The sequence below is a fragment of the Trichosurus vulpecula genome, chromosome 8 (assembly GCF_011100635.1).
Source record: "Trichosurus vulpecula isolate mTriVul1 chromosome 8, mTriVul1.pri, whole genome shotgun sequence".
Classification (NCBI taxonomy): Eukaryota; Metazoa; Chordata; class Mammalia; order Diprotodontia; family Phalangeridae; genus Trichosurus; species Trichosurus vulpecula.
Window position 1 is genome coordinate 123465213 of NC_050580.1, and position 25067 is coordinate 123490279.

Sequence of the window (25067 nt, forward strand, 5' to 3'; positions counted from 1 at the left end):
GGTGATAGATTTGACAGAAATGAGGAAGTTCCAGAGAGGGGAGGGTTTGGGGGGGGGACAAAGATAATGTAATGAGATCTGAGATACGGATCACAAACAATCCCTGCCTATTCATCTTGCGAGACCCACTCTGCTCTACTCAAAAGGAAGGGTGTTGTTATTGTTCACTGCCTCAGGGCAAGAGCTTGCCCCCTAAGGAGTGCTTGCGGCAGCCACCAGGTAATCTGAGAGGTGGAGGGTGAATATCCTGCAGGCAGAGGGCCTGTACTGCTATTGCTGCTGTGGGTATCTCAATAGCTGTCAGGCTAGTAGTTTGTTTTAACATAAACAAAAAAAAAGGTGTTGTGAATCTCCAGGGTAATTTAATATACCACTCATAATAGTATTTAGATTTATTAAGTGCTCACAATAACTATAATGATAACTTTTGGTTTAAAAAACTCCAAGTTAAAATTTACATTATATAATTTTAAAATATAAATTTAATTCTACCTTTAATTATGAAAGCTAAATATAAAATGATTTATAAAATAATTACAAATGTTTTACGTGAGACATTCTATAAAAATTAGAAGTCATCTAGCAAGACCTCTAAGCTTATTATTATCTGCAAGACTTCATTTTAAATTTTATATCACATATTTTGTTAAATATAAGTAACATTTTAATGAAATTAATTATAACTTGGAAGATGTTTAACACAATATAATAATCATATATGAACTTTAATTTTGATGTTGGACTTTTTATTTGAATGAATATTTGCACCTATTTGGCTCAACATCAAACACAGTCTTAAATCTAGTTCTGCATTGAGTTTATTTCTGTGTTTCAATTTAAAACAATAATAAAGTGAAAACGCCTGCTCACAAAAACACATGGTGGAAAATGGTAGGTAAAGCCTTCTTGATGAGAGAAAGAAATTAATTTTTTGTTTTTAGCCAACTAGCCACATGACAAAAACGAGTGGCCAGTTATGTTGTAAAATATTTATTATTCTGCTGCTTAATACCAAGTGCTATATTAAAAGATAAAAGTACTTGATGTTCAATTGCATACATTGTTTCATTTTTAAGTGTTTACATACAAACTTGACTTTCTTCTTTTCTACCATGGACTGAGAATTGGTTACACTATCATAGAAACTCCTCTAAGTGAAGGACCAATGTGGCCAACCAGGTCATTTGAAAATCCACCAGATAGAGGGATAGTCTCATAAGCAGAGGATACATTGAAATTGGAAAACAGTTTTAATATTACTGCAATAAGAGGCAACAGAAAGTTTCTGCAGAATGTTTGTGATAGTCTATGATGGTTTCAAGATGGTGTGATGGCTGTGAGGCACATGCCATGAGCAATCATAGTTTTCAAATAGCCTGACATTTGTGTGACAAGATCAGAAATTTTTGTAACATCTTGATCATGTGATCACACAGATGATGAAGTATGGTTACAGGGTAACCCTGGGAAATAAGGGAACTACTCTGGTGCAAATGAGAGTAGGTGCAGGGGTCTGACCATTCCTTGGGAACGTGACTGAGCTTGAATGTTGAACCTTTGTGGTAGGCTGAAAACAACACTTAGTCAGAGATGGTCAGAGTTGGACATAATCTCGGCATGAATACCAAAATCATTTCCCACATGATCGTAATGGTTTTAAATTGATGCAGAAACAAACTTATAATACTTGAAACATGTACAAGCTGGTTGTTACAGAGGAGGAAATTTTTTTTAATTTTTAAAATTTAAAAAATGGTACGTTATTATTGATAGCTTGAGAGCCAAAACTCAGAAGGGAGTAAGATTAGGAATTTTTATAGCTGAAGGCCTGGAAAAAGTCTACTATAGTCTGCTTTACCTGAAGGGAGAGATAGGAGGCAGCTGCGTCAGGCAAGTCAAATCATCACCACCTTGAGCATCAACTTCCCTTGGACCCCAAGATAGCACCTGGAGATAGCCCAGGTCCCTGAACCCAAGAGCCTTGGGAATAGCAGCACACTCCAGCCCTATTTCTAGCCTGACTCCCACAGTCATCATTGAGGGGAGCAATCACCATGAAGGAGATCTCTTTCCTCATCACTACCACCACCAGATGCTGAAGAACTGCCACCAACTGGCAAGTTAGTCCAAGAGCCAGGGAGTTGTAGAACCACACAGACAACCAGTCTCTCTTTCAGCTCAACCCCCACATCCAGTCATCATCAGGGAAGCAGCCCCTGTGGAGAAAGGGCTGGCCAGTCATCCCCATAAGCTGCCACCTTTGGGACAGGCAAGCCAGCCTAGCTGAAGCAACAAGTCTCCCTAGGGGAGAGAAAGGAGGCAGCATGTGCTAGACAGGTTAAACCACCTCCATTACCTCAACCACCATCTTTCTTCAGACCCCAGAGAGCAAGCCTAGGCTCCTGAATCCAAGAGCTCTGGGAAGAGGAAAGTTTCCAGCCCAGAATCTATAGTCATCTTCTGAGTTAACAAATCCTGTGGAAATTCAGCCTGTCATTCGCTTTTATGAGTGAGAGAGCTACATCTATGGAAGACCCAGAAAAGACAGTTCTTGATACCAAGGTCCTTGGCACTGTCAAATGGTTCAACATTGGAAACTGAGATGATTTTACGAGTAGAAATGACATTAAGGAAGAGGCATTACCATCTGCTTTATTGCTGCACCTTAAAGACTGTGGGACCTTTCTATCTTACAGCTGAAACCTTCTATATGTATTGTCTCCCTCATCAGAATATGAGATGCTCAAGGGCAAGAACAGTCTTACTTTTCTATTTGTGACATTGGGCTTAGCACAGTGCTTTGTACACAGTAAGCACTTAACAGTTATTCATTCATTCATTCATTCATTCATTCATTCATTCATTCATTCATTCTCTCCTGTCACTCACTTCTCAACCTCATAATTTGGTTTCTCTCTTTACTACCCAACCAAACCTGTGCTCTCCGGTGTTATCAATGAACTTTTTTTAAATTTAAAAAGTAATAAATTTGTACTGATAGCTTGTTTTTACATCTGTCCCCCTCATTTATTGCCTCACACCCAAAAATTTGGCAAGGATGATTAAAAAAAAGAGGCAATAATAAATGTTAGAGAGGTTTCAGAACCTTGCACATAAACAGAGTTAGACCAGAAACTGGTCTAACCATTCTTGAAAACAACTTGGAATTGTGCTGAAAATGACAAAAATATTAATAGCTTTTGATACAGAGATTCCATGACCAATGCATGAACCCTAAGGAGGTCAAAGATATAAACAAGCCCCATATATACACAAATATTCATAAATATTCACAAATATTAAGACTGTTTTCTAATATTCCAAGCAAAAAAAGAACGGGAAACAAAGTAGGTACTAAGTAAACAAATTGTAGCATGGAAATGTGATGGAATATTATTTAACTATATGCAACAATGAATATGAAGAATTCAGAGAATTTGAAAACATATCCACTGATTCTGAATATAGTAAGCAGAACCAGGAAAGCAACATAAACAATCTGAGAGAGACAGAGAGAGAGAGAGAGAGAGAGAGAGAGAGAGAGAGAGAGAGTAGAGGCCTGTTGTTGCTTAGTCATGTCTGACTCTTCATGACCCTATTTGGGGTTTTCTTGGCAAAGATGCTGGAGTGGTTTGCCATTTTCTTCTCCAGTTCATTTTATAGATGAGGAACTGAGGCAAACAGAGTTCAGTGACTTGTCCAGGTCATACAGCTAGACTGTATCTGAGGTCCAATTTGAATTCAGGTCCTCCTGACTCCAGGGCCAACAGTTTATCTATTGTGCCACTTAGCTTCCCAATAGACAACAATCTAAACATAAAGATGAATAGAACAAAAAGAAAACCTGAACATTGTTCAAGCTTGGCTGTATAGAAAAGTTAAGAAAATGTGCCTCTGGAGGCAGCTAGGGGACATAGTGAGTAGAGCACTGGCCGCGGAGTCAGGACGATCTGAGTTCAAATCCGGGCTTAGACACTTAACACACTAGTTGTGTGACCTTGGGCAAGTCACATAACCCCAATTGCCCTGTCTCCCCCCTCCAAAAAAAATACCAGAAAAAAAAGAAAATGTACCTCCTTCCCTTCTTTGCAGAAGTAGAGGACTATGAATGTGAAATACTGCATATACAACTAGACTTGGTTAATATGTTGGTTGGTTTTGCTTTTTTTCCTCTTTGAAAAATATTTATTATGAAAGATGACTTGCAAGGTAGCAAAGAGGGAGGGATATATTTGTAAGTGAACATGAGGGAACAATGAAAGCATTAATAAAAATTTGGCAAAAAAATTATTATTTTTTTTTTTTAAAGAAAGGCTCAGCAGAGGAGGTGTCACATAAGCCAAGCCAGGAAGGAAAGAAAAGATTCAGGAACAGAGGTATGGAAAGAATGCTGGTTCTGGAGTCAGAGAACCTGCATTTCAATCCTGACCCTGTCACTTACCTACATAGGTGTGTGACCTTGAGCAAGTACCTAAATTTCTCAAGGCCTCAGTTTCTTCATTTGTAAAATGAGGGGGTTGGACTACATGATCTCTAAGATGGCGGTGTTGGAGGAAGAAGCTTGGCAGGCTGAATCACAAAATAAATATGCATTTTTTCTCACCTCGTTCAAAACATTTAATGGTAGGTGATAAGATGGCAAAGTTGCAACAACCAGAGGAAGAACCAGTGAAACACTAGGGCTGGGGTGGCTAGATGGTGCAGTAAGTAGAGCACTGACCCTGGAGTAGAAGGACTTGAGTTCAAATCCAGCCTTTGACATTGAAGCATGCACTGGCTGTGTGAACTTGGGCAAGTCACTTAACCCCAATTGCCCTGCCTTCCCCCCTCCAAGAAAAAAAAAAGGAAGCACTAGGGCTATAGGTCATACCTTTGTAGGCCATGTGTAAGATGCTTATGTATTTAGAGCCTCATTTCCTTGTGATCTCAGATCTCTGGGGCCATGCCAATTTTTATAGCTGCTTTATAGAAATCAGGTTTCTTTTTCCCCACCAGATTAAACTATGATAAGACAAGTCAACAATCTGTTTCCTCTGAACGCTGCTCTAGCCAATTTTCCCCTGTATTTCACATCCACATTTGATGTGGTCTGAACACATCTCTAAGGACAGCCAGGGCTTTGCAGTTTCTCCCTCTGTTGCTAGTTATATGCAGTACCTTTTTTTTTTCCAGTTATTTAACTATGAAATGGACTACTCTATTGGAAATCATTGCATCAAGGATTCTAAGAAGCTGCCAATAAAAATAGGACCTCCTCCTAACACCCTTCTGAGTCTTCTGAGACACATTCAACCTGAGAAGATACAAATGGAACACCTGGTAACCCAGGGAGAGGGACAGAATTCCAGGATCTCAGGGACAGCTCACATTGACCTACAAGCTTTAAATGCTCCCAAAGTGGTCCAATACAGGGCAAAGTCTGTTGGCTGCCTCCTGGTCTGAGCACCACAAGTTTCTGACCTGAGTTTAGGTAAAAACGACCAGAGAATGCTGTTGGACTTAGTCACTATCGGCCAGCTGGGAAGCTCTACTGAATCAGAGCGATAGAACTGCAGGCTTCTCTTTGGCCTATGATTTTTGCCCTGGTTATTCCTCTGGAGGCTCCAGATTGGGCTGGAGCCTGGAACTAAGATCCTCCTCTGCACCTGGTGTTTAAGCCTTCTTTCTGTTGCAGGCTCCTTACCTCTGAGCACCACTCCTGGTGGTCCCTTCCTTAGCTCTACATGGCTCTGTAACCTAGAACTGGGTATGGGTGACAAAACTGCCAGTTGATACCTGTTCCTGTACTCTGTTGGAGGTCAAGATGCCTTGATATGGGTCTGGCACTGACTTCTGCCCTAGTGCTCAGCCTCTCCCTAAGCTGGAGGGCTCTTTATGCTGCAGGCCAGATCCTGTTCCCAGTATTCAAAGACCTCTCTGTCTCACTATGGTAAACTGGGCTGGAAAAACAATTCATTGTGAATTTTCCTTGGATATTTCTATCAGAGAAATCCCTGGCCTGGAGCATTTTCTAGATCTGTTTGAAAGAATTTTTTTTTTTGGGGGGAGAACTTCTTCCTGGCACTCTACCATCTTGACTTCAAATCCAGCCTGCCATTCAGATCAGACTCCATGATTCATCCAACCTAGAATTCATTTTATGATAATTGTACCAAGAGTTATATAGTAGAAGTGAATCATTATCCTTTCTGGTGTCACCCTGAAGAAGTTAGGGTAGATTTCTATACCCAACTGAGTGTCTATGTTATCCCTTCTTTGAGCCAATTCTGATGAGAGTAAGGTTCAAGTGCTCCCTCCCTCATCTTCCCCTATCCTGTAAAAGATCTTTTGCACCTCTTTTATGTAAGATAACTTACCCCATTTTACCTCTCCCTTCCCCCTCTTCCCAATGCCATTCCTCTTATGTTGGCTTATTTGTCTGAAGCAGCATACAGAGGATTGATATCTTGACTTAACTATTGATTTATCTTCTATCCAATCCAAACAAGAACCAAATCCAACAGACGATTTTCCTGCTGACAATTAATGAATTGAGGATTTTTAATTACTGTTGTGGAAGAGATATAACTATACCTCCATAGAGTTCTGTAGATGCCAGTCCTGTTAGGGTTTGCTTTTGATTTGGGACAAGAGATTACAAACCAAACATTTGGTGACTAGAAAATAAATTGCTCTTTATTTGGATGATGCAGTCGATTTTCAATCCAGTCTGTACAAGTGTAGCAGGAAAGATCTACCAGTTGGAGCCCCGCTAAATAGTCTTTTCATTCTAGTTACCTCTAGTTATTGTGTCAGACTGATGTCCCAAAGCTAATTTTGGGGAAAATGTTCCTTATCTCCAAAGTGCCATGCTGAATAAAGTGTTAGCCTTTCGACATCATATTCCTTTAGAACCGTAAGTGTTGAAGTCATCAACTGTTTGGGGATAGATGGGAACATGTATAAAAGCAAAAAAACCAAACAAACCCTAAAAGTCTCTTGACTATAAAACCAATACATATCAATCTAGGTGATCTCTACAGAGAGCTGGAGAGCTAGAGTACCTTTCTCATAGGATCTTGAGGAACAGATGATCATGTCTTTTTGTGGCCTTCTTTCTCCAGAAGTAAGGAGCTTTTTCGTTGTTGAAACAAATAGTCTGGTCCATAATCCTCGGTATTGTCAGAGTTCTTAAGTCTGCCAACAACATAACCATGGAAATATGAGGCGATTTCTTTAAGTTTATTGTTCTTTAGGTCCCTGGAGTTTTATATGGATCAGAGGTCATGTTAATAAGTGAATACCTCAAGAGAGACAGGATTCATGTACCGAATTTTGCTCACTCTGCAAGGTTATAGAAATTGGTAGAGGGAATCTCTAATTCAGAGACCAGATGAAGACAGTTTTTAATAATTTATATAGTGTGATACAAGTCAAAACCCATCAAAGTACCATGCAATGGGTCCACATTTACAATGATACCCAAATTCTAATTTTTTAAAATTTAAAAACACTAATAATAGTTTTTATTTTAATGTGGCTTTTTACAAAAGTCTCAGATTGGGTGGAACACTTGAAGGCAACTCAGGAAAATTTCAAGTTTGAAACTTTGACTACTACCATCTCCTATTTAACTCCTTTAAATTTTTGCCTAACTTTAGCCCCAAATGAAGATATTTTAGATTCCAGGGACAAGTGAAAACAAAAGATGGAAATGAAAATACTTTGAGAGACCTTTGCATTGAGTCTGAAGTGAGTGGGAGAGCAGAAAGTTCCCTCATATGATGATGTATATTATTAATTCTCTCACAGGGACCTAGTCAGAAAATGTGGGGCAAACATGAATGGAATTGAGGTAATTTGTTAATCAAGCCCAAAGAAGTATTGCTATAAGGCAACTATAATTAGGATCTATAATAAGGATCAGAGGTTAAAGAGAGTCAGTGTCACGTATATAGGTCATCTTTGACTAATAAATGTCCCTTCCATATGAACTTCACTCTACTGAGGACCTTATCTCTTCAGCTGGCACTGAAGGACCCACTGCCAGGGGATCCCCTGTACCCCAATCAGAAGGGCCTTTTGCAGAGATTCTGTACTAAAGACAACAGGAGAAACAATTATGGGGCAAATAAATATGTAAATAACCACGTGAGGGTCTCATAGTTTTCCACTGGGATCTGGGTATCTTCAAATAGGACAATGCCTCAAATGGCCTAATAAAGTTATGATCTGGCCAGCCAATATACTCCAAAGCAGTACCTGCAAAGCTCCCAGAGTCCCGTAGGACTCCCATAGAAGTTGCTGTTATTATAAAGCTTCACAACTCCTTTGAAATAGCCCCCATTAGCAGTTCTTCTAAGCCCAAGAGCACCATGATCATGCCTGAAATTTGAGAGAGGAAAAGGGAAAGACTATATTCCTAGCATATCAAGTTTTCTCAGAAGCCACTGTTTGTATGGTTCAGCTATGTGTGGACTAAATAGAGGTCTGGCCTCAGATACTTACTAGCTGTGTGAACCTGGGCAAGTCACTTAACTTCTGTTTGCCCCAGTTTCCTCAATTATAAAATGGGAGTAATTAAAACAACTGTTTCTCAGGGTTGTTGTGAAGGTCATGAGATATTTGGAAAAGAAAAAGCACTTAGCACATTGCCGGTCACATTGTAGACACTATAGAAATACACCCTTCAGCCCCTCATTTAAGAACCTAATTACTTGTGATTTTGTTTCTGTGGAAAAATGTATTCCTAAATCAGCAAGACCCACTGAAGACACCGAGATAGATGGACAGTTCAAGCTCATGACCATGTGGCTTTGGAACACACATGAGTCTGGGTCCCAGCTCCGCCATTTTGTGCTTAGGGATTTCATTCAGTTCTCTGGATCTCAGGTTCCTCATCTTAAAAATGAGGGGGTTGGGATAGATGGTCTCTAAAAATCCCTCCCATCTATACTGTTCTTGAGACCACAATCTTCAAGTGTGAGACACACAGAGGTTTCATGGCACCATCTACTGGCTACATCGAGAAGTTCGGTATTAATGATTGGAGTCCAATTAGGGACAGAAATCTGTGCAGAGCCATCATGGCAGTGTGATCAATTAGCTGACAAATGAGTTGGTAGCTTAGAGCAGAGGTTCTTAACCTTTTTGTGTGCATGTGTCACTCCTGGAAGTGGGAAGGGGGGAGGGGTGCTATAATTATCCCCATTTTACAGTTGAGGAAACAGAAACCCAGGTCTTACTGACTCTCAAGGATCCATCCTTTTGATTCTGTGAAAAATCAAGGAAGTCTCTAATAGGTGGATATACCAATTATGAAGACCACAGAGTTGGGTCCGATTTTGAGGAAAATGTCAGCACAACTAACGATGTTCATTTTCTCAAAATGATAAATAAAGAGCTCTGGGATCATTCTCTTTAAAAATGCACAGTTCCTTCAAAGTACATTTAAAAGATTAATTATGAGAGAAAATAAGAGATGAGAGGGAGGAAAAAGTCCTTTACACTGCCCTCAGCTTAATATTCTGTTTTCACTAACTTATACAAGATAGGAGAATAAGAGTACAGAGCCGGGTCCTGGGGGGAACTGGTGATATGTTGGAAATGCTCTTCCCATCATACAAACCCCCGTTCTTCTAAATACAGAGAAGGCTCAGGCCATCGCTATGAGGAGATAGAGAGATCCAACTGGAATTATTTACCGGTTTTGGAGGAAAATTTCACATCTCTTATCCAAAGGCAATTGGTGGGTAAGGTTGCTAATTTCTGATGAACCAGGCTGAGAAGATTCAGCTTCAGATAAGGAAGTCTTTATTAGTTGGTAGGACTCAAATTTAAAAACAAAAATTCGGTTGTCATCACTCAGATATTTAGCATGATCTTTTTTGTCTCCTGGAAAAAAAGAAAAAGAAAAAAAGGTCCCTCTTTTAGAGGTGGCTCTATTTGTCCTAGGGGACCTTTTTATTTGGCTTGTCAAGGTGTAGTTAACTGTGTTTCTTGCCTGGTTTATGTCGAATAGAATGACTTAGAAAAAGTTGCTGTGGGCAGCGAGCTGGTGCAGCATATAGAACACCAGCTCTAGAGTCAGGAAGACCTGAGTTCAAATGTGATTTCAGACACTTACTAGCTGTGGGACCCTGGGCAAATCACTTAACTCCAATTGGCTCCCCCACTCCCCGAAAAGAAAAAAAAATGCTGTGTGGTAATCCCAAGATTTTAAAAACATCATTCTTCAGGAAAGAAGTTAGGAGAGAGCCTGGTTGACTAAAGGTCTACTCAGCAACAAAGTGACACAGGGTGGGTAAATAGTATTAAATAACTGGACTGTCTTGGGTTCTTATGCTTTGTTTCCTTGGTGTCTTGTGCGCATGTATCTTGTCTCCAGTCTGCTAAGTGAATTAAGCTTTTTTTGTCTCTTTCCCACAGAGACAGAAATCCTAGAGTTTGAGTTATCTGGAGATCAGAAGCAAGGTGAAATAAATTAGGCATATCTCATTAGATTTCTTTTCTAAAAAAATTTTACCTAATTTTATTTTAAGTTTAGATTTTCTCCCTCCCTACGTCCTTCCTCTACCCATTGAGAAGGCAAGAAATCCAAAACTCACTACAAATTTTGAAGTTATGCAAAACACATTTCCACATTAGCCATATTAAAAAAAAGAAAAGAAAAGCAAGGGCAGCTAGGATAGAGTGCCAGGCCTGGAGTTGGGAAGATTTATCTTTATAAGTTCAAATTTGACCTCAGACACTTGATGTGTGACCCTGGGCAAGTCATTTAACCCTGTTTACCTCATCTGTCAAATGAGTTGGAGAAGGAAATGGTAAACCACTCCAGTATCTTTGCCAAGAAAACCCCAAATGGGTTCATGAAGAATCAGATATGACTGAAACAACTGAACAAAAAGCAAAAAAAAAAAAAAGCTGAAAAAGAAAAAGAAAGAAAAAAATGCTTCAGTCTGTCCTCTGAATCCATTGGTTCTCTATCTGCATTTGGACAGTATTTTTCATCATGAGTCTTTTGGAACTGTGGTGGGGATTAGATTTCAATCTTCCAAATGAGGAGTTTGCCATAATAGGTAGTCAGAAGGACTAGGCAAAGAGCTCCCTGAAGGAGAATAAAGAACAGTGGAATTTACTTCAAATAACACATGGGGAAAGGTTGTTTCTGTCAGTATTAGCAGTATTAACTTGTGCAGCACAGAGTTCAAGTTAGTCTCACTCTTCAAGAAGAAAGCGAAAGGACTGAAGGTACACATCTCTTTTCTACAGGTTATCAAGGAGAATGAACACAGGTATTTCAAGGAGAAAGCAAAGAAGAAAAAGGATGTGAAGAGGCTGGAGAGGGGTAGAGGAGGAGGAAACATCTGCTGAGATGCAGAAGAACAATAGAACACGACACAGACAAGGAAGTGAAGAAGGACCACTAAACATGTGAGTTATGTAACAGGTAATAATAAAATAATATTTTTATCAAACAGTAAATATTTTATTTAATTTTTATTAAATATTAATTTAATACTTAATATTTATAATTATATAAACTAAATTAAATAGTATAAAACAGCTCACATTTGTACAGTGCTTTAAGATTTGCAAAGCACTGAATCAGAGCTTCTTTTTCACCAAGGAATCATGATGTTGACCCACAGGTGCCACCATTAAGAATGAATGAAGAATAGACAAAGAGGGGTAGTTGGTAATTCCCTGCTAAAGCATCCTGAAATAGTTATTTTTCTACCTAACATAAACACTAAAGGTCAGGAATCTTCCTAGGGCATGCATCTGGTATACATGTGTGTGTAGATCACTGCTGCTCCTAAGGGAACTCAACATCCAAGTCAAGTTTTTTAAGACATAGATAGGAGACATGGGAACACAGTCTCTGAAGAAATGATCCCACTGAGTATAATGGTGCAGTGTTGGTGTAGGTGTGAGCAGGCTGGAACAAATAACCAATGAGGAATTTCAAGGAATGAGAGTAACAGAGGTCATCAAGGAATTCTATGAACAGAAGAAAAGATGGGCTAGCCAAGTGGCAACAACAAGGGATAACTCTCATGGGAGGATATGGACAAGAGCAGCACTGGACCAGCAGGCATGGATGGCTTATGATCTGCCTTACTGGAGGGCACATTCACAGATGCATTACAGTATTCTCCTCATTGAAAGTCTTCAAGCAGAGGCCAGATGACTGCTTGTTGAGTATGCTGCCGAAGGGATTCTTGGCCAGATAGAGTTTGGACTAGACTGCCTCAGGGGTCCTTTCTAGCTATCACGTCCTGTGATTCAGGGAATGTTAAAAGTAGCAGAGGCCTTAAGGACATTTAGTCAAACTGCCACAGTGTTTACTTTGTGAAAGGAACTACAAGCTGAAAAGAAGGTCAATATGGCCACACTTCCTGGGTTTTCAAGCTATCCCCTATCCTTGAACTGGGGTTGCAGCAAAGAATTTAATTTCTCTTTCTTACCCCGGATAAGCACATGTTGGCCTTCTGGAGACAGTGCAAACACGGGCTGCCAGGGGTTTCCCAAACGATAAGAGGGAGGGGGACCTAATTCACAGATGATCTGTGACTTGGTCACATCCATGATATACACTGACCCATCCCAAATAAAGAGCAGTACCTGTGGAAGCAAACAGATTTTGACGTTATTCCAAGGATTATATTGCCAGTATTCTTCACTCACAGAAAGCTCTCTGGGGACTATGGGGTGAAAAGGATTGGAAATCCTAGGGGAGAATGATGGTAACCACTGGATAACATCATACCAAGAAAAGTTTGCATTGATACTACTACTCACCCGATGCCTAGAAACAACAAGAGCTTTAAATTAAAGCAAGAGAAATAAAAAACAGTACATTAAATAGTTTGTTTGCTGGAGTATTATTTGTTAACAGCAAAAGGGGCAAGAATTTCAGGCCCCAGCACTGAGCTAGGAATCATATACGTCCTCCTAGTTGCCACATAGGACTAGGACTAAGTTAACTCATCAGTGTTTTAGAGGAGTTCCAGGTGCTCCAAAAGGATGAGCTCTCTTTCTATAGTTCCTGCTTATTTTGTGTCTTCATAAAATTTAAAGATTGAAAGTTACTTACTTACCATAGAAGGTAAGGATGAGATGGGAGCCACAGCACAAATAGTTTCATTTGGATTCTTCACAGGCCTATGAACAACAAGAAAATATGGATCCTAAGATGCTCACTAAGGAACAATGACAGTTAGAAGGGCCCTGGAATTTAAAAGCAGAGATTTGCAGGTATCTTCTTCAGTCAGTTACGAAATTCCATATGTCCAAAAGGAAACTGCCATTGTACACACCTGTATGAAAGAAAATGCTTGCATGCTGGCCTGATGGCATTATTCCATTTCTATTCGTCTCTTTATTAGAAGTGAGGATGAGAATACAGAGTAGAAGATATTACGCTGTAGGGCTGCTTTTTTTTTCAGGCAAAGAGTAAAACACAAAAATACTTGTCATCTTTCTCCAAGTCCTCAGAATACACAATAAATTTTGTTTAGATCACTAACCTCTCCACAAGCACGCTGATGCTGGGTTCCTTGCATCTTTCGGATTTTATCAGGTGAAGAGACCCATCAGTGCACAACACCAGAACCTCTACTTTGGAGGAACCCATGGCCTGTGGGAATGGGTATTCCTTTGGGTTTCCAGAATTTATCATGAAGTGAAGACTTTTGCATAAACATCCCTCTGGGAGGGAGACCACAGAAAGTTTGAACCCTAGGAAAAAGCAAATGCCCACAGCCTGATCAAAAAAGAGTTTGTACGGAGGGGGAAGGTTCTTTCTCTATGAGAATCAGGATAAGCTTCACATAGAAGGCAGTGCTTGAGCTAAGTCTTGAAGGAAGTATAGATAGGTCCTGATTAATGCAAGATTAAATAATGCAAATTTTGATTTAGTGTGAATTATAAAATGTCAGGTCTCATGTAATGGGAGTCAAAGATATGAGAGGCATGTCTACTGGCAAATCAGTGTAGATTAGGCAGTGCCTAACCAATCTTAAGAGAGCTTTTAGGACTAAAGAAGGAGTGGAGCTGATGGGATAAAGAGTGACCTCATTCATCAATCAATCAGTAAATAAGAATTTATTAAGTACCTCCTATGTGTCAAGTACTGAGCCAGGCACTACAGTCACAAAAACAAAAATGAAACCATTCCTGCTCTCAAGGAGTTTATATTCTACTAAGGGAAAAAACATATACATCTATAAGCATAAGCAGAATACACATAAATTTTTTTAAAAAGGTAATTTAGGGAGGGAAGGAACTAGCAATTGGGAGAATCAGGATAAGCTTCATGTAGAACAGAGATTCCCAAAGTGGGTGATGTGGGGTGGGGTTGGGTATCCCAACATCAGAGAAAGGGGGCGGGGTACTGGAACGATGTAGAGAGAGGTGATATAGCCTTGTTTCAACAATCTGGCTAGCAGCTGTCGTGGGGGTAAAAGACCAACACAAGCCCAACAACAAGCATGCTACCAGCACGCTGCAAAAGCTCAGGTTCCTTTGATCTGCTTACTAAGGAAAGCAACATTAAGGGGTTAACAAGCTTACTTTAATCCAGTATACAAATACCATTCACTTAGTCCAGGGGAAAAATCCAGCACCCCAAACTTCAGAACAAATACAAACAAATTACAAACACCGACAGACAGACCAAATACAATTCATAGTTACCAACATCCAGGTTCAGCCCAGGAGCTCATAACAAGGGCTGGCCCAGAGTCACTCGAGCCACCATGCCTGTGGGTAAGAGCTCCGAAAAAGAGAAAGCCAACCCCTGGTTTTATATCTTTTTCAGGGTCAAGGGTGAGTCACACATGCGACTCACCCATATGACTTAAAATCGTCACAAAGAGGCGACTTAAACCCACATGGTCTAAAAGCCTCTGATGTCCCAAACATGTCACTCAAACTCATGTGTAAACCAGGCCCTTCCCTGAGGCAAGGAGGTCACCAAGGACTCCCAATCTACTCAAGGAAACAAAGGCCAAACTCTTCAAGGGCACTTGGTTGAACTGAGTGCTAAGAGCCCATTTTGTTTACCAACACAAGCCTCAGGTGCAACTAAGGGGCCTTGAGTGTCGAATAAAAATAAGTGGGCAGTGGAAGCATAAGGAAAGAAGAAAAGATAGGAAAATTTTGAAAAACTGTTTATAAATGTTTCATCTGTTGTGTAACAGAGTTAAAGTGGTAGTGATAACATTATTTTCCAAATAAACATAAAAAATGCAAGTTATAACCGATCAGTGGTCAAGTCCATCGACAGAGCATGCGTTGTCAGAAAGTCCAGCATGCATTGGGAGGAATATGTGTATGTAATGACTTGTTTATAATACGATACTATATGATTACATGATGCAATATTGGGTCATCAAAATTTCAACGCAGGAAAAACCCACAAATTTACAATAAATTATTAATTTATTGTTGTGTCATTTTAAAAAAAAATTGAATTTTTTGGAAATGATACAAATTAAAAAAAAAAACCTATTAAAGGGTTAAAGAAAGTAGATTTCCAGAACGGTCCCAAGTAATTTTTTTTAAAAGGGGGTGGTACGCCAAATAAGTTTGGGAGCCTCTGATGTAGAAAAAGGCAGTGCTTGAACTAAGTCTTGAAGGAAATACAGATAGGTCCTAATTAATGCAAATTTTAATAATGTGAAATTTGATTTAGTGTGAATTATAAAATGAAACCAGGTAGCACATAATGTGACCCAAAATTCAATTAATGAGATGCCTGTGAACTATTTGAAGGTTTTAACATGTCACCATATCTTCAGTCTATACTCGCCTATTGTCATGTGTGAATGTGACACGCTGTGCACCATATTACTAAGACCTGTGTGAATTTAAAAAAAAAAAGAACCCTTAACAAAATGGGCAAAAAGAATAATACTTCAGATGGAAACGTTGCCAGTACAAAAAAGAAGAGGGCTGTTTTACATTAGAACAAAAAAAGTAACATTATTGAAAGGCATGAATGTGGTTATAGGAACTCTAAAATAGAAAGATATGGCAGAATGCCTAAGTCTATTGTACAGAATATTATAAAACGTGCAGGGGAGAAAAAAGAAAAGTTGCATCATTTTTTTTTGTGTGGTTTGCAAACAACTATAAGAAGAGTAATGTTAATATTCTTTCCCCATTCTAATCCATCCTTTACAAAACTGGTAAAGTGATCTTCCTAAAGCAAAGAAGGTCTGACTGTGTCACTTTTCCCTACTCAATAAATGCCCTATCACTTCCAGGTTATAAAATCCTCTGCTTAGTGTTCAAAGTTCTTCATAACCTGGCCCTCTCCTACCTTTCCAGTCTTCCTACACTTAACTTTCTTCATTGTACTCTGAGATCCAGTGAAACAGGCCTCCTAGCTGTCCTCAAATAAGAAACTCCATCTCCCAATTCCATGCATTTTTACTGGCTGTCCATTATGCCTGGAATTCTCTCCCTCCTTATCTCTACCTCCTAACTTCCCTGGCTAAAATCTCACTTTCTACTGGAAGTTTTTCTTGATCCCTCTTAATTCTAGTGCCTGTTTCTTATTTCCAATTTAACCCATTTATAGATGATCCATACATAATTGTTGGCATGCTGTCTCCATGTGAGCTCCTTGAGAGCAAGGACTGTGTTTTGCCTTTCTTTGTATTTCCAGTGTTTAGCACAGTGACTGACATACAGTAGGCACTTAATAAATGTTTACTGATCGACTGACTAATAACAATGGAAATACAGTATCTTTTTGCTGGACGGTTTGAAGACCACAGTTAAAAAAAATAACCTATTCCTTCTTAGCAGAGCATCTATTCAAACAAAAGCTTCAAGTTTACAGCGTCAAGTGTTCAAGTTTTACTGTATAGGCAGTGAAATAAAATGGAACTGAAGTGCACAGTGAAGAAATTTTTACTGCAAGTGGTGGTATGCTAAAAATTGAGTTCAGTAGCATAATATTAAAATTACTGGAGAAGTGGCTAGTGCAGATGATGACGTGGGAGCTGAATATCCTGATGTTTTGAAGAAAATAATCAAAGAAAGCAGACACATGATCAATGCACTTTTAATGTGGATGAAATGAACTTATTCCGGAAAGGAGGCCTTCCAGAGCTTACATTTCCAAGAAAGAAAAAACTCAACCTGGATTTAAAGTGTCCAAGGATCACCTGACCATTGTTTTCTGAGCTAATGCTTAAAGGAATTATATATTAAAGCCATTGCTTATTAGTTTCCAAATCCTCTTGCTCAGAGAGATGAGGCTACAACCATCCATTGCTTGTTGCTCTTTAGTGATCAAATAAGAAAACTGCATGACTAAAGCTGTTTTCAAAGGCTGGTTTTCAAGTTATTTTAGCATAGTTATTGAAGAACATTCCAAGGATAATAACGTGGCGTTTAAAGTATTACTGATTTTAGAAAATGCTCTAGTCAGGGATCAGCAAACTATGTATGACCTGAAGGCCAAATCTGGCCTGCCATCTGCTTTCCTCACCCAGCAAGTAAAGAATAGCTTTTGCATTTTAAAATGAAGTTTTATTGCATTTTTAAAATGTAAAAACAATTCTTAGTTGGGGGCATACAAAAGCAAGTGGTACAAAAGCAGCTGGGGCAAGATTTGGTCTCCAGACCATAGTTTGCCCAACTCCTCCACCCCCAGGTCACCCAACTACACTTGGTTCATTGTGCGAAATTGTTGGCAAGCAAATTCTTTGAGAAGTAGATAAACCTCTCAGTACCTATCAGTGCATGTTTAAAGATTTAAAGAAAAAAGAATGTTGAGGGTTGAGGGAGACGAGGTCCAGGAACCTGAAGACTTGAGTTCTCAGACAGGGTTGTTGAGTGGGAGTGCCCCTCAAGGACCCGAGTACTGGAGAGGGTCGGGGCACCCAGAATGAATTCACGAATGCAAGCATTCTTTAAGTCAAGGTGGCAAAGATTCATTACGCTTTTACAGCAGGCAAGAGTTCTTAGGGAATCTGCAATCTTACACAGGTGCAGGAAAGTTTTTATAGAAGATTTAGGGGTGAAACATGTCAATTAGGTGTTCTGGGATGGGATTAGGGAGTGGTTAAGGGGTGGTCAGTTCTTAAAGGAACATGCACTTTTTGTATCTACTGCACAGGTATCTTACCCAGAGTTCACTGGGAAATAGCTCAAGGTAGGGCCACCTGGAGGTGTGGTTGTGACTGTGAAATGTCACTAAGTCAACTAATGGTCAGGGCTGACTGGAAATATCCAGGTGGCTTCCATAAAATGTCTTGTTAGACAAGCTGAATGTAAGGGAGTATACATTTGACTATGTCTAGGATACATATCAGTAAGGTCAGTAAATAGTAAATATTGTTATGGCCCAGTGCACAGCCAATTAGCACATACACAGGGAGTTGGACCAATAAATTCTATAGGTGCATCTGGTTGCAGCATCAGGAGGAGAGATAAGTGTTTTGCTAAGGCATTCTGCCCTTGACCTGGAGAGAAACTGCTAGGGCCAATGTTTCAAAGCTAGGGAGAGATGTGATTTTGGAACTGGCTGGATGTGGTTTTGGAATTAGGGTCGAGGCACAGGCACCCAAGCAGAGGCTAAGGAGAAATGTTAGAATTAGGGTCTAAGCACAAGCACTCAAGCACCCTCATCAAGAAGACAGTTCATTTTATGCAGCTAAAATATTTTAAATTAATTTTGATATTTTCACCATAATGACATTTTCATCATATTGTCTGTGCAAGCTTATCTTTAGGTGCAATATTCAGTAAGTAAAAAAAAAATGTAATGATTTTGCTTTCTATAGACTCATAATTTTGTTATAAACTTGAATAGAAATATATATTTTCTTATCTTTTCTATTATATTACATTAATAGATAAATTTATTTTTAAAAACCTTCATTGAATATTTTCATTGGGCTAGAACCAATTGCCATATTTTACATTGATTGTAACCGTGAGTACTGTGAATTCAAATAATACTATGACTTCACGGGATTCATTACATTCACACTAATGGGGACCTAGCTGTAAGGGATTCTATGAAGAAGAAAAGCATTCCAGGCATTGGGGATGATAGGTTATGCAAAGGCATTGAAATGGGACATAGAGTGGCATTCATGAGGAATAGCAAGGCAGGTTTGAGTAGACTGTAGTATGCAGGAAGGGGATTAATGTACAACGGGGCTGGAAAGTTAGGTTGGCACCAAGTTCTGAAGAATTTTAAATGGCAAACAGAGGAGTTTATATTTTATAGAGGCCACAGGGAACTATTGTAGTTTATTGAATAGGAAAATTATAATGGTCAGACCTGTGCTTATGAAAAATAACTTTTTAATGAAATTTTTTTTCAATAAGCAAAAATCTGCTCTCTTCCTCTCTACTCCCCCCACCATCTTGAGAAAAAAAGAAAAACAAAGCTGCTATTACAAACATGCATAATTAAGCAAAACAAATTTCTGTATGTATTATCCAATATATATGTGCTTGTGTGTATGTGTATGTATGTGTCTCATTCTGTACTTTCTCTCTTATTTTGCTATCAGGACATGGGCAGCATTTTTTTTTATCACTAGTCCTCTGGAATCTTAGTCAATCATTACTCTGATCAGAGTTCCTAAGTCTTAAAGTTGTCTTTAAAATATCTTTATTGTATAAATTGTTCTCCTAGTTCTGTTCACTTAACTGCAAGTTTTTCCAGGTTTCTCAGAAATCACCCCCAATAGCACAAGAGTACTCCATTATTCCATTTACATACCATATTGTTCAGTCAGTGCCCAACTTATGGGCACTCTCCCAGATTCTCATTCTTTGACATTTCAAAAAGAGTTATAAATATTTTTGTACATCTTTAAAGTTTGTTTTGCTTAGAACGAATCCTTCCTTTAATCTACCCTGCCTCCAATTCTACCTTCTTCCCTGTTAGTTCTATTTGAAATGTATTTCTGTACTCAACTGTGTGTGTATGTTTATACCTGTGTGTATTCTTCTTTCTTTTGACCAGTTTAGATGAGAGGGAGGTTCAAGTGCCAGCTGCTCTCCCCACTCCTTCCTCCTTGTTTGTATAGACTTCTGCTTGTGCACCCTGATTCTGTGAGATTATTCCCCCTATTCTTCTTCTCTCCCCCACCCCCCAATATATTTCTCATTCCCCTTCCTTCCAGTATTCTTTTATGATCATCATCACCTAACAGAACCACTTCTAGGCTTTTAGTCTAATTAGAGTTCCTCTATGATCTGAGATGATGATAGATCACATATATCATCTCCCCATACTGGAACATAAGCAGTGTATCCTTACAATATCCTTCAGTCGTTTGTTCAAGTTTGTCTTTTTATGTTTCTCTTGATTCCTGTGTTTGCACTTCAAAGTTTCTTCATAGGTTTTGTCTTTTCATTAGGAATGCTGAGAAGTCCTCTATTTCATTAAAGACCCATTTTTTCTCCTGTAGGATATACGCAGTTTTGCTGAGTAACTTGTTCTTAGCTATAAGCCTACATATCTTTTTGCCTTATGGAATGTCATTTTCTAACCTGTAAGCTTTTTTATTTTCATGGCTGCTAAATCTTGTGTGATATTAATTGCAGCTCCTAGGTGCTTGAATCCTTACTTTCTGGCTGCTTGCAGTATTTTTTTTTTGATCTGGAAGTTCTGGGTTTGGGGTATAATGTTTCTGAGAGTTATCATTTTGGATTTCATCGTTTTCAGGGAGTGACTAGTGGAGTCTTTCCATTTCTATTTTCTCTCTGCTTATAAGATATCTGGTCAGTTTTATAATTCCTTAAAATATGATATTTAAGCTCTTTTTTGTCATGGTTTTCAGTTAGTTCAATGATTCTAAAATTTTCTCTTCTCAGTTTGCTTTTCAGGCCAGTTGTTTTTTCCATGTAATACCTTACATTTTCTTCTATTTTTTTTTGCTCTTTTGACTTTGTTTTAATATTTCTTTTTGTCTTATAGAATCATTAGTTCTTTTTGGTCCATCCTAATTTTAAGGGAGTTAGCTGATTAGGCAAAGTTCTGTATCTCTTGTGCCAAGCTGTTAATTCCCTAATTCTTTCTTCCATAGTTCTCATTTTCCATTTTTTCCTCTAGCACTTTCATTTCACTCACAAAAAACATTTTTTAGCTTTTTTTTCCTTAAACTCTTGCTTCATCTTTTACAAGAACTCTAGTTGAATTTGTGCCGAAGCTGTGTTTTTCAAGGCTTTGCTTATAGAGGTTATGGGAAAGGAAGTGAAGGTAAAGGACATGGACAGATTTTTCTAAAAGTTTAGCTAAGAAAGAGAGAAGAAAAATAGAATAATTATTTTGATGGGATGGTAGGGTCTAGCAAAGATTTTTTTTAAGGATGGAGGAGACCTGAAAATGATTGTAGGCAGCAAGGAAGAGAGACAGTAGGACAAGAGAGATTAAGGACTACAGGAGGGATGATTAAAGAGGCAATCTACTAGAGAAGTCACAAGGGATAGCATCAAGAGCACATACTTTATAGACTATTTGGGAAAATAAGCAAAGAAGGAGTCCTATCAAATTCTTTTTATGACACAAATATGGTACTAATTCCTGAACCAGGAAAAGCCAAAACAGAGAAAGAAAATTATAGACCAATTACCCTAATCAATCTAGATGCAAAACTTTTAAATAAAATATTAGCAAAAAGATTACAGCAACTTATCACAAGAATAATATACTACCAGGTAGGATTTATTCTAGGAATACAAGGCTGGTTCAATATTAGGAAAACTATCAGTATAATTGATCATATCAACCACAAAACTAGCAGAAGCCATATGATTATCTCAATAGATGCAGAAAAAGCTTTTGATAAAATACAACACTGTAATAGCAATTTAGATTTGAAGATCTTTCCCACCCATTAATAGGCCATGTGACCTGCTTATGCTACAGGAAGCCTAAGTCACATTTGGTGGGAGGAGCTCTCTGAGAGGAAAAGGAAATTATGTCACAGGAAATGCTGAGAGAGCAGTTACTACAGTTAGACCTGAGGGAAAGAGCAGATTGTGCTGTGCTATGAGTTTGCTTGTTGGTGACAAGGCCTCAACAGGGGGTGGAAGGTTGTGGGATAGAGTGGTTCTCTGCTGTGATGTTGTGGACTTATTGGTTATAGGATCTGGTTATTTGGTGTCTGAATAAATGGTTTACTTCTTCTACCTTTTATGTGGAAAGTCTCGTATATTTTGTGATACAGAACCATGTAGGCATTTTGACAATTATCATCTATATTGTGATTATTGCCTTGCTGATACAAACACCCATTCCTATTAAAAACACTATAAAGCATAGGAATAAACGGAGTCTTCCTTAAAATGATAAGTAGCATCTACCTAAAACCATCAGCAAGCATTATATGTAATGGAGATAAGTCAGATACATTTCCAGTAAGATTGGGGCTGAAACAAGGATGTCCATTATCACCCCTGTTATTCAACTTGGTACTAGAAATGTTAGCTTTAGCAATAAGAGAAGAAAAAGAAATTGAAGGAATTAGAATAGGCAAAGAATAAACTAAGTTATCACTCTTTGCAGGTGATGTGATGATATACTTAGAGAATCCTAGAGAACAAGTAAAAAACTATTTGAAATAATAAATAACTTTAGCAAAGTTGCAGGATATAAAATAAACCCACATAAATCCACAGCATCCCTATATAATACTAACAAAGTCCGATAGCAAGAGACAGAAAGAGAAATTTCATTTAAAGCTACTGTAGACACTATAAAACATTTGGGAGTCTACCTGCCAAGACAAATCCAGGAACTATATGAACACAATTACAAAACACTTCTCACACAAATTAAGTCAGATCTAAATAAATGGAAAAACATCAGTTGGTTGGGCGGAGCTAATGTAATAAAAATGACAATTTTACCTAAATTAATTTACTTATTTAATGCTATGCCAATCAAACTACCAAAATTATTTTATAGAGCTAGATAAAATAATAACAAAATTCATCTGGAAAAACAAAAGATCCAGAATATCAAGGGAATTAATGAAAAGAAATGCTAGGGAAGGAGACCTAGCTATACTACATATTAAACTGTATTATAAAGCAGCAATAATCAAAACCACTTGGTACTGGCTAAGAAATAGAGTGGTGGATCAGTGGAACAGGTTAGGTACACAAGACACAGTAGTCAACGACTATAGCAATCTACTCTTTGATAAGCCCAAAGAATCCAGTTTCTGGGATAAGAACTCACTATTTCACAAAAACTGCTGGGAAAACTAGAAAATAGTATGGCAGAAATTGGGCATAGACCAATATCTTACTCCATATATCAAAATAAAGTAAAAATGGTTCATGATTTATATATAAAGTCTGATACTATAAGCAATTTGGGAGAGAAGGGAATAATTTACCTGTCAGACTTATGGAGAAGGGAAGAATTTATTACTAAATAAGAGATAGAGAGCATTATGAAACGCAAAATGATAATTTTGATTACATTAAATTGAAAAGTTTTTGTACAAACAAAGCCAATGCAACCAAGATTAGAAGGGAAGCAGAAAATTGGGAATTTTTACAACCAGTGTCTCTGACAAAAGTCTCATCTCTAAAATATACAGGGAACTGAGTCAAATGTATAAGAATACAAGTCATTCCCTAATTGATAAATGGTCAAAGGATATGAACAGGCAGCTTTCAGAGGAAGAAATTAAAGATATCTATAATTATATGAAAAAATGCACTAAATCACTATTGATTAGAGAAATGCAAATCAAAACAACTCTCAGGCACCACATCTCTCCTGTCAGACTGGCTAACATGTCAAAACAGGAAAATGATAAATGCTGGAGAAGATGGGGGAAAATTGGAATACTATTGCATTGTTGGTGGAGTTGTGAACTGATCCAGCTATTCTGGAGAGCAATTTGGAACTATGCTCAAAGGGCTATAAAAATGTGCCTTTGACCCAGCAATACCACTTCTAGGGCTATATCCCAAGGAGATCATACAAGGTGGGGAAAAGAACCCATATGTGTAAAAATATTTATAGCAGCTCTTTTTGTGGTGGCAAAGAATTGGAAATCAAAGGGATGCCCATCAGTTGGGGAATGGCCAAACAAATTGTGGTATATGAATGTAATAGCATACTATTGTGCTATAAGAAATGAGGTGCAGATGGACTTCATAAGAACCTGGAGAGACTTATATGATCTGATGATGAGTGAAGAGAGCAGAACCAGGAGAACATAGTACACAACCACAGATACACTGCTTCTGTGATGACTAACTTTGATAGACTAGCCTCTTCTCAAAAATGAAAGGTTCTAAGACAGCTCCAAAAGACTCATGATGGAAAAGGCTATCCACATCCAGAGAAAGAATTATGAAATCTGAATGCAGATTGAAGTAAACTATTTGCTCTCTCTTTTTATAATTTTATTTTAATTTTGGTTTTATTACATCTTTCTCATGGTTCATTTCATTGGTTATAATTCTTCTTTACAACTTGATTATTGGGAAAATAAGTTTAATGTGAAGACATATGTAGAACCTATATCAGATCAGATGCCGTCTTGTAGGGGGAGGGGGAGAAAATTCGGAACTCAAAAACTTGTGGAATTGAGTTATATGAGAATTGATAAACTAAAAAAAAAATTAATTAATTAAAAATTAATTAATTTTTAAAAAGAGATCACAAAATGGAAAAAAGTTTAACAATCAGTTCTTTTAAAAATGCACACATGACATACTTTTAAGTTAAATTTATATTGTTAACATGTTACTTTCTTAAGTCTGGATGATGAATAAAACAATAAACTTAATCCTGATTTTATAGTTAGCCAATTTCTGAGGTGTAAATGCTTACACTGAAAATTTTACAATTCGCTTTTATAAGCTGGTTTGAGCTGGCTCTGAATCAGAAGTTATGACCAGCTAGAGGAATACCAATATTTTTTTTTAATTTAAATTTATTTATTTAACATATTTGGTTTTCAGCATTGATTTTCACAACAGTTTGAATTACAAATTTTCTCCCCATTTCTACCCTCCCCCTGACTCCAAGATGGCTTATATTCTGGTTTCCCTGTTCCCCAGTCAGCCCTCCCCTC

The 25067-nt window shown here is 38.2% G+C and overlaps 1 protein-coding gene across 1 annotated transcript in view; it reads right to left on the reverse strand.

Moving 5' to 3' along the window:
- Positions 1–7073: 7073 nt before the first annotated feature.
- The window catches only part of WDR93 (WD repeat domain 93), a 46897-nt gene continuing 28903 nt past the window's right edge, over positions 7074–25067 (reverse strand). The window contains exons 12-16 of the mRNA XM_036736566.1: positions 13512–13722; positions 13083–13146; positions 12450–12606; positions 9684–9873; positions 7074–7176 (exon numbers count right to left, since the gene is read on the reverse strand). Coding sequence (XP_036592461.1) covers positions 7074–7176; positions 9684–9873; positions 12450–12606; positions 13083–13146; positions 13512–13722 — 725 coding nt within the window. The remainder of the gene's footprint in view (positions 7177–9683; positions 9874–12449; positions 12607–13082; positions 13147–13511; positions 13723–25067) is intronic.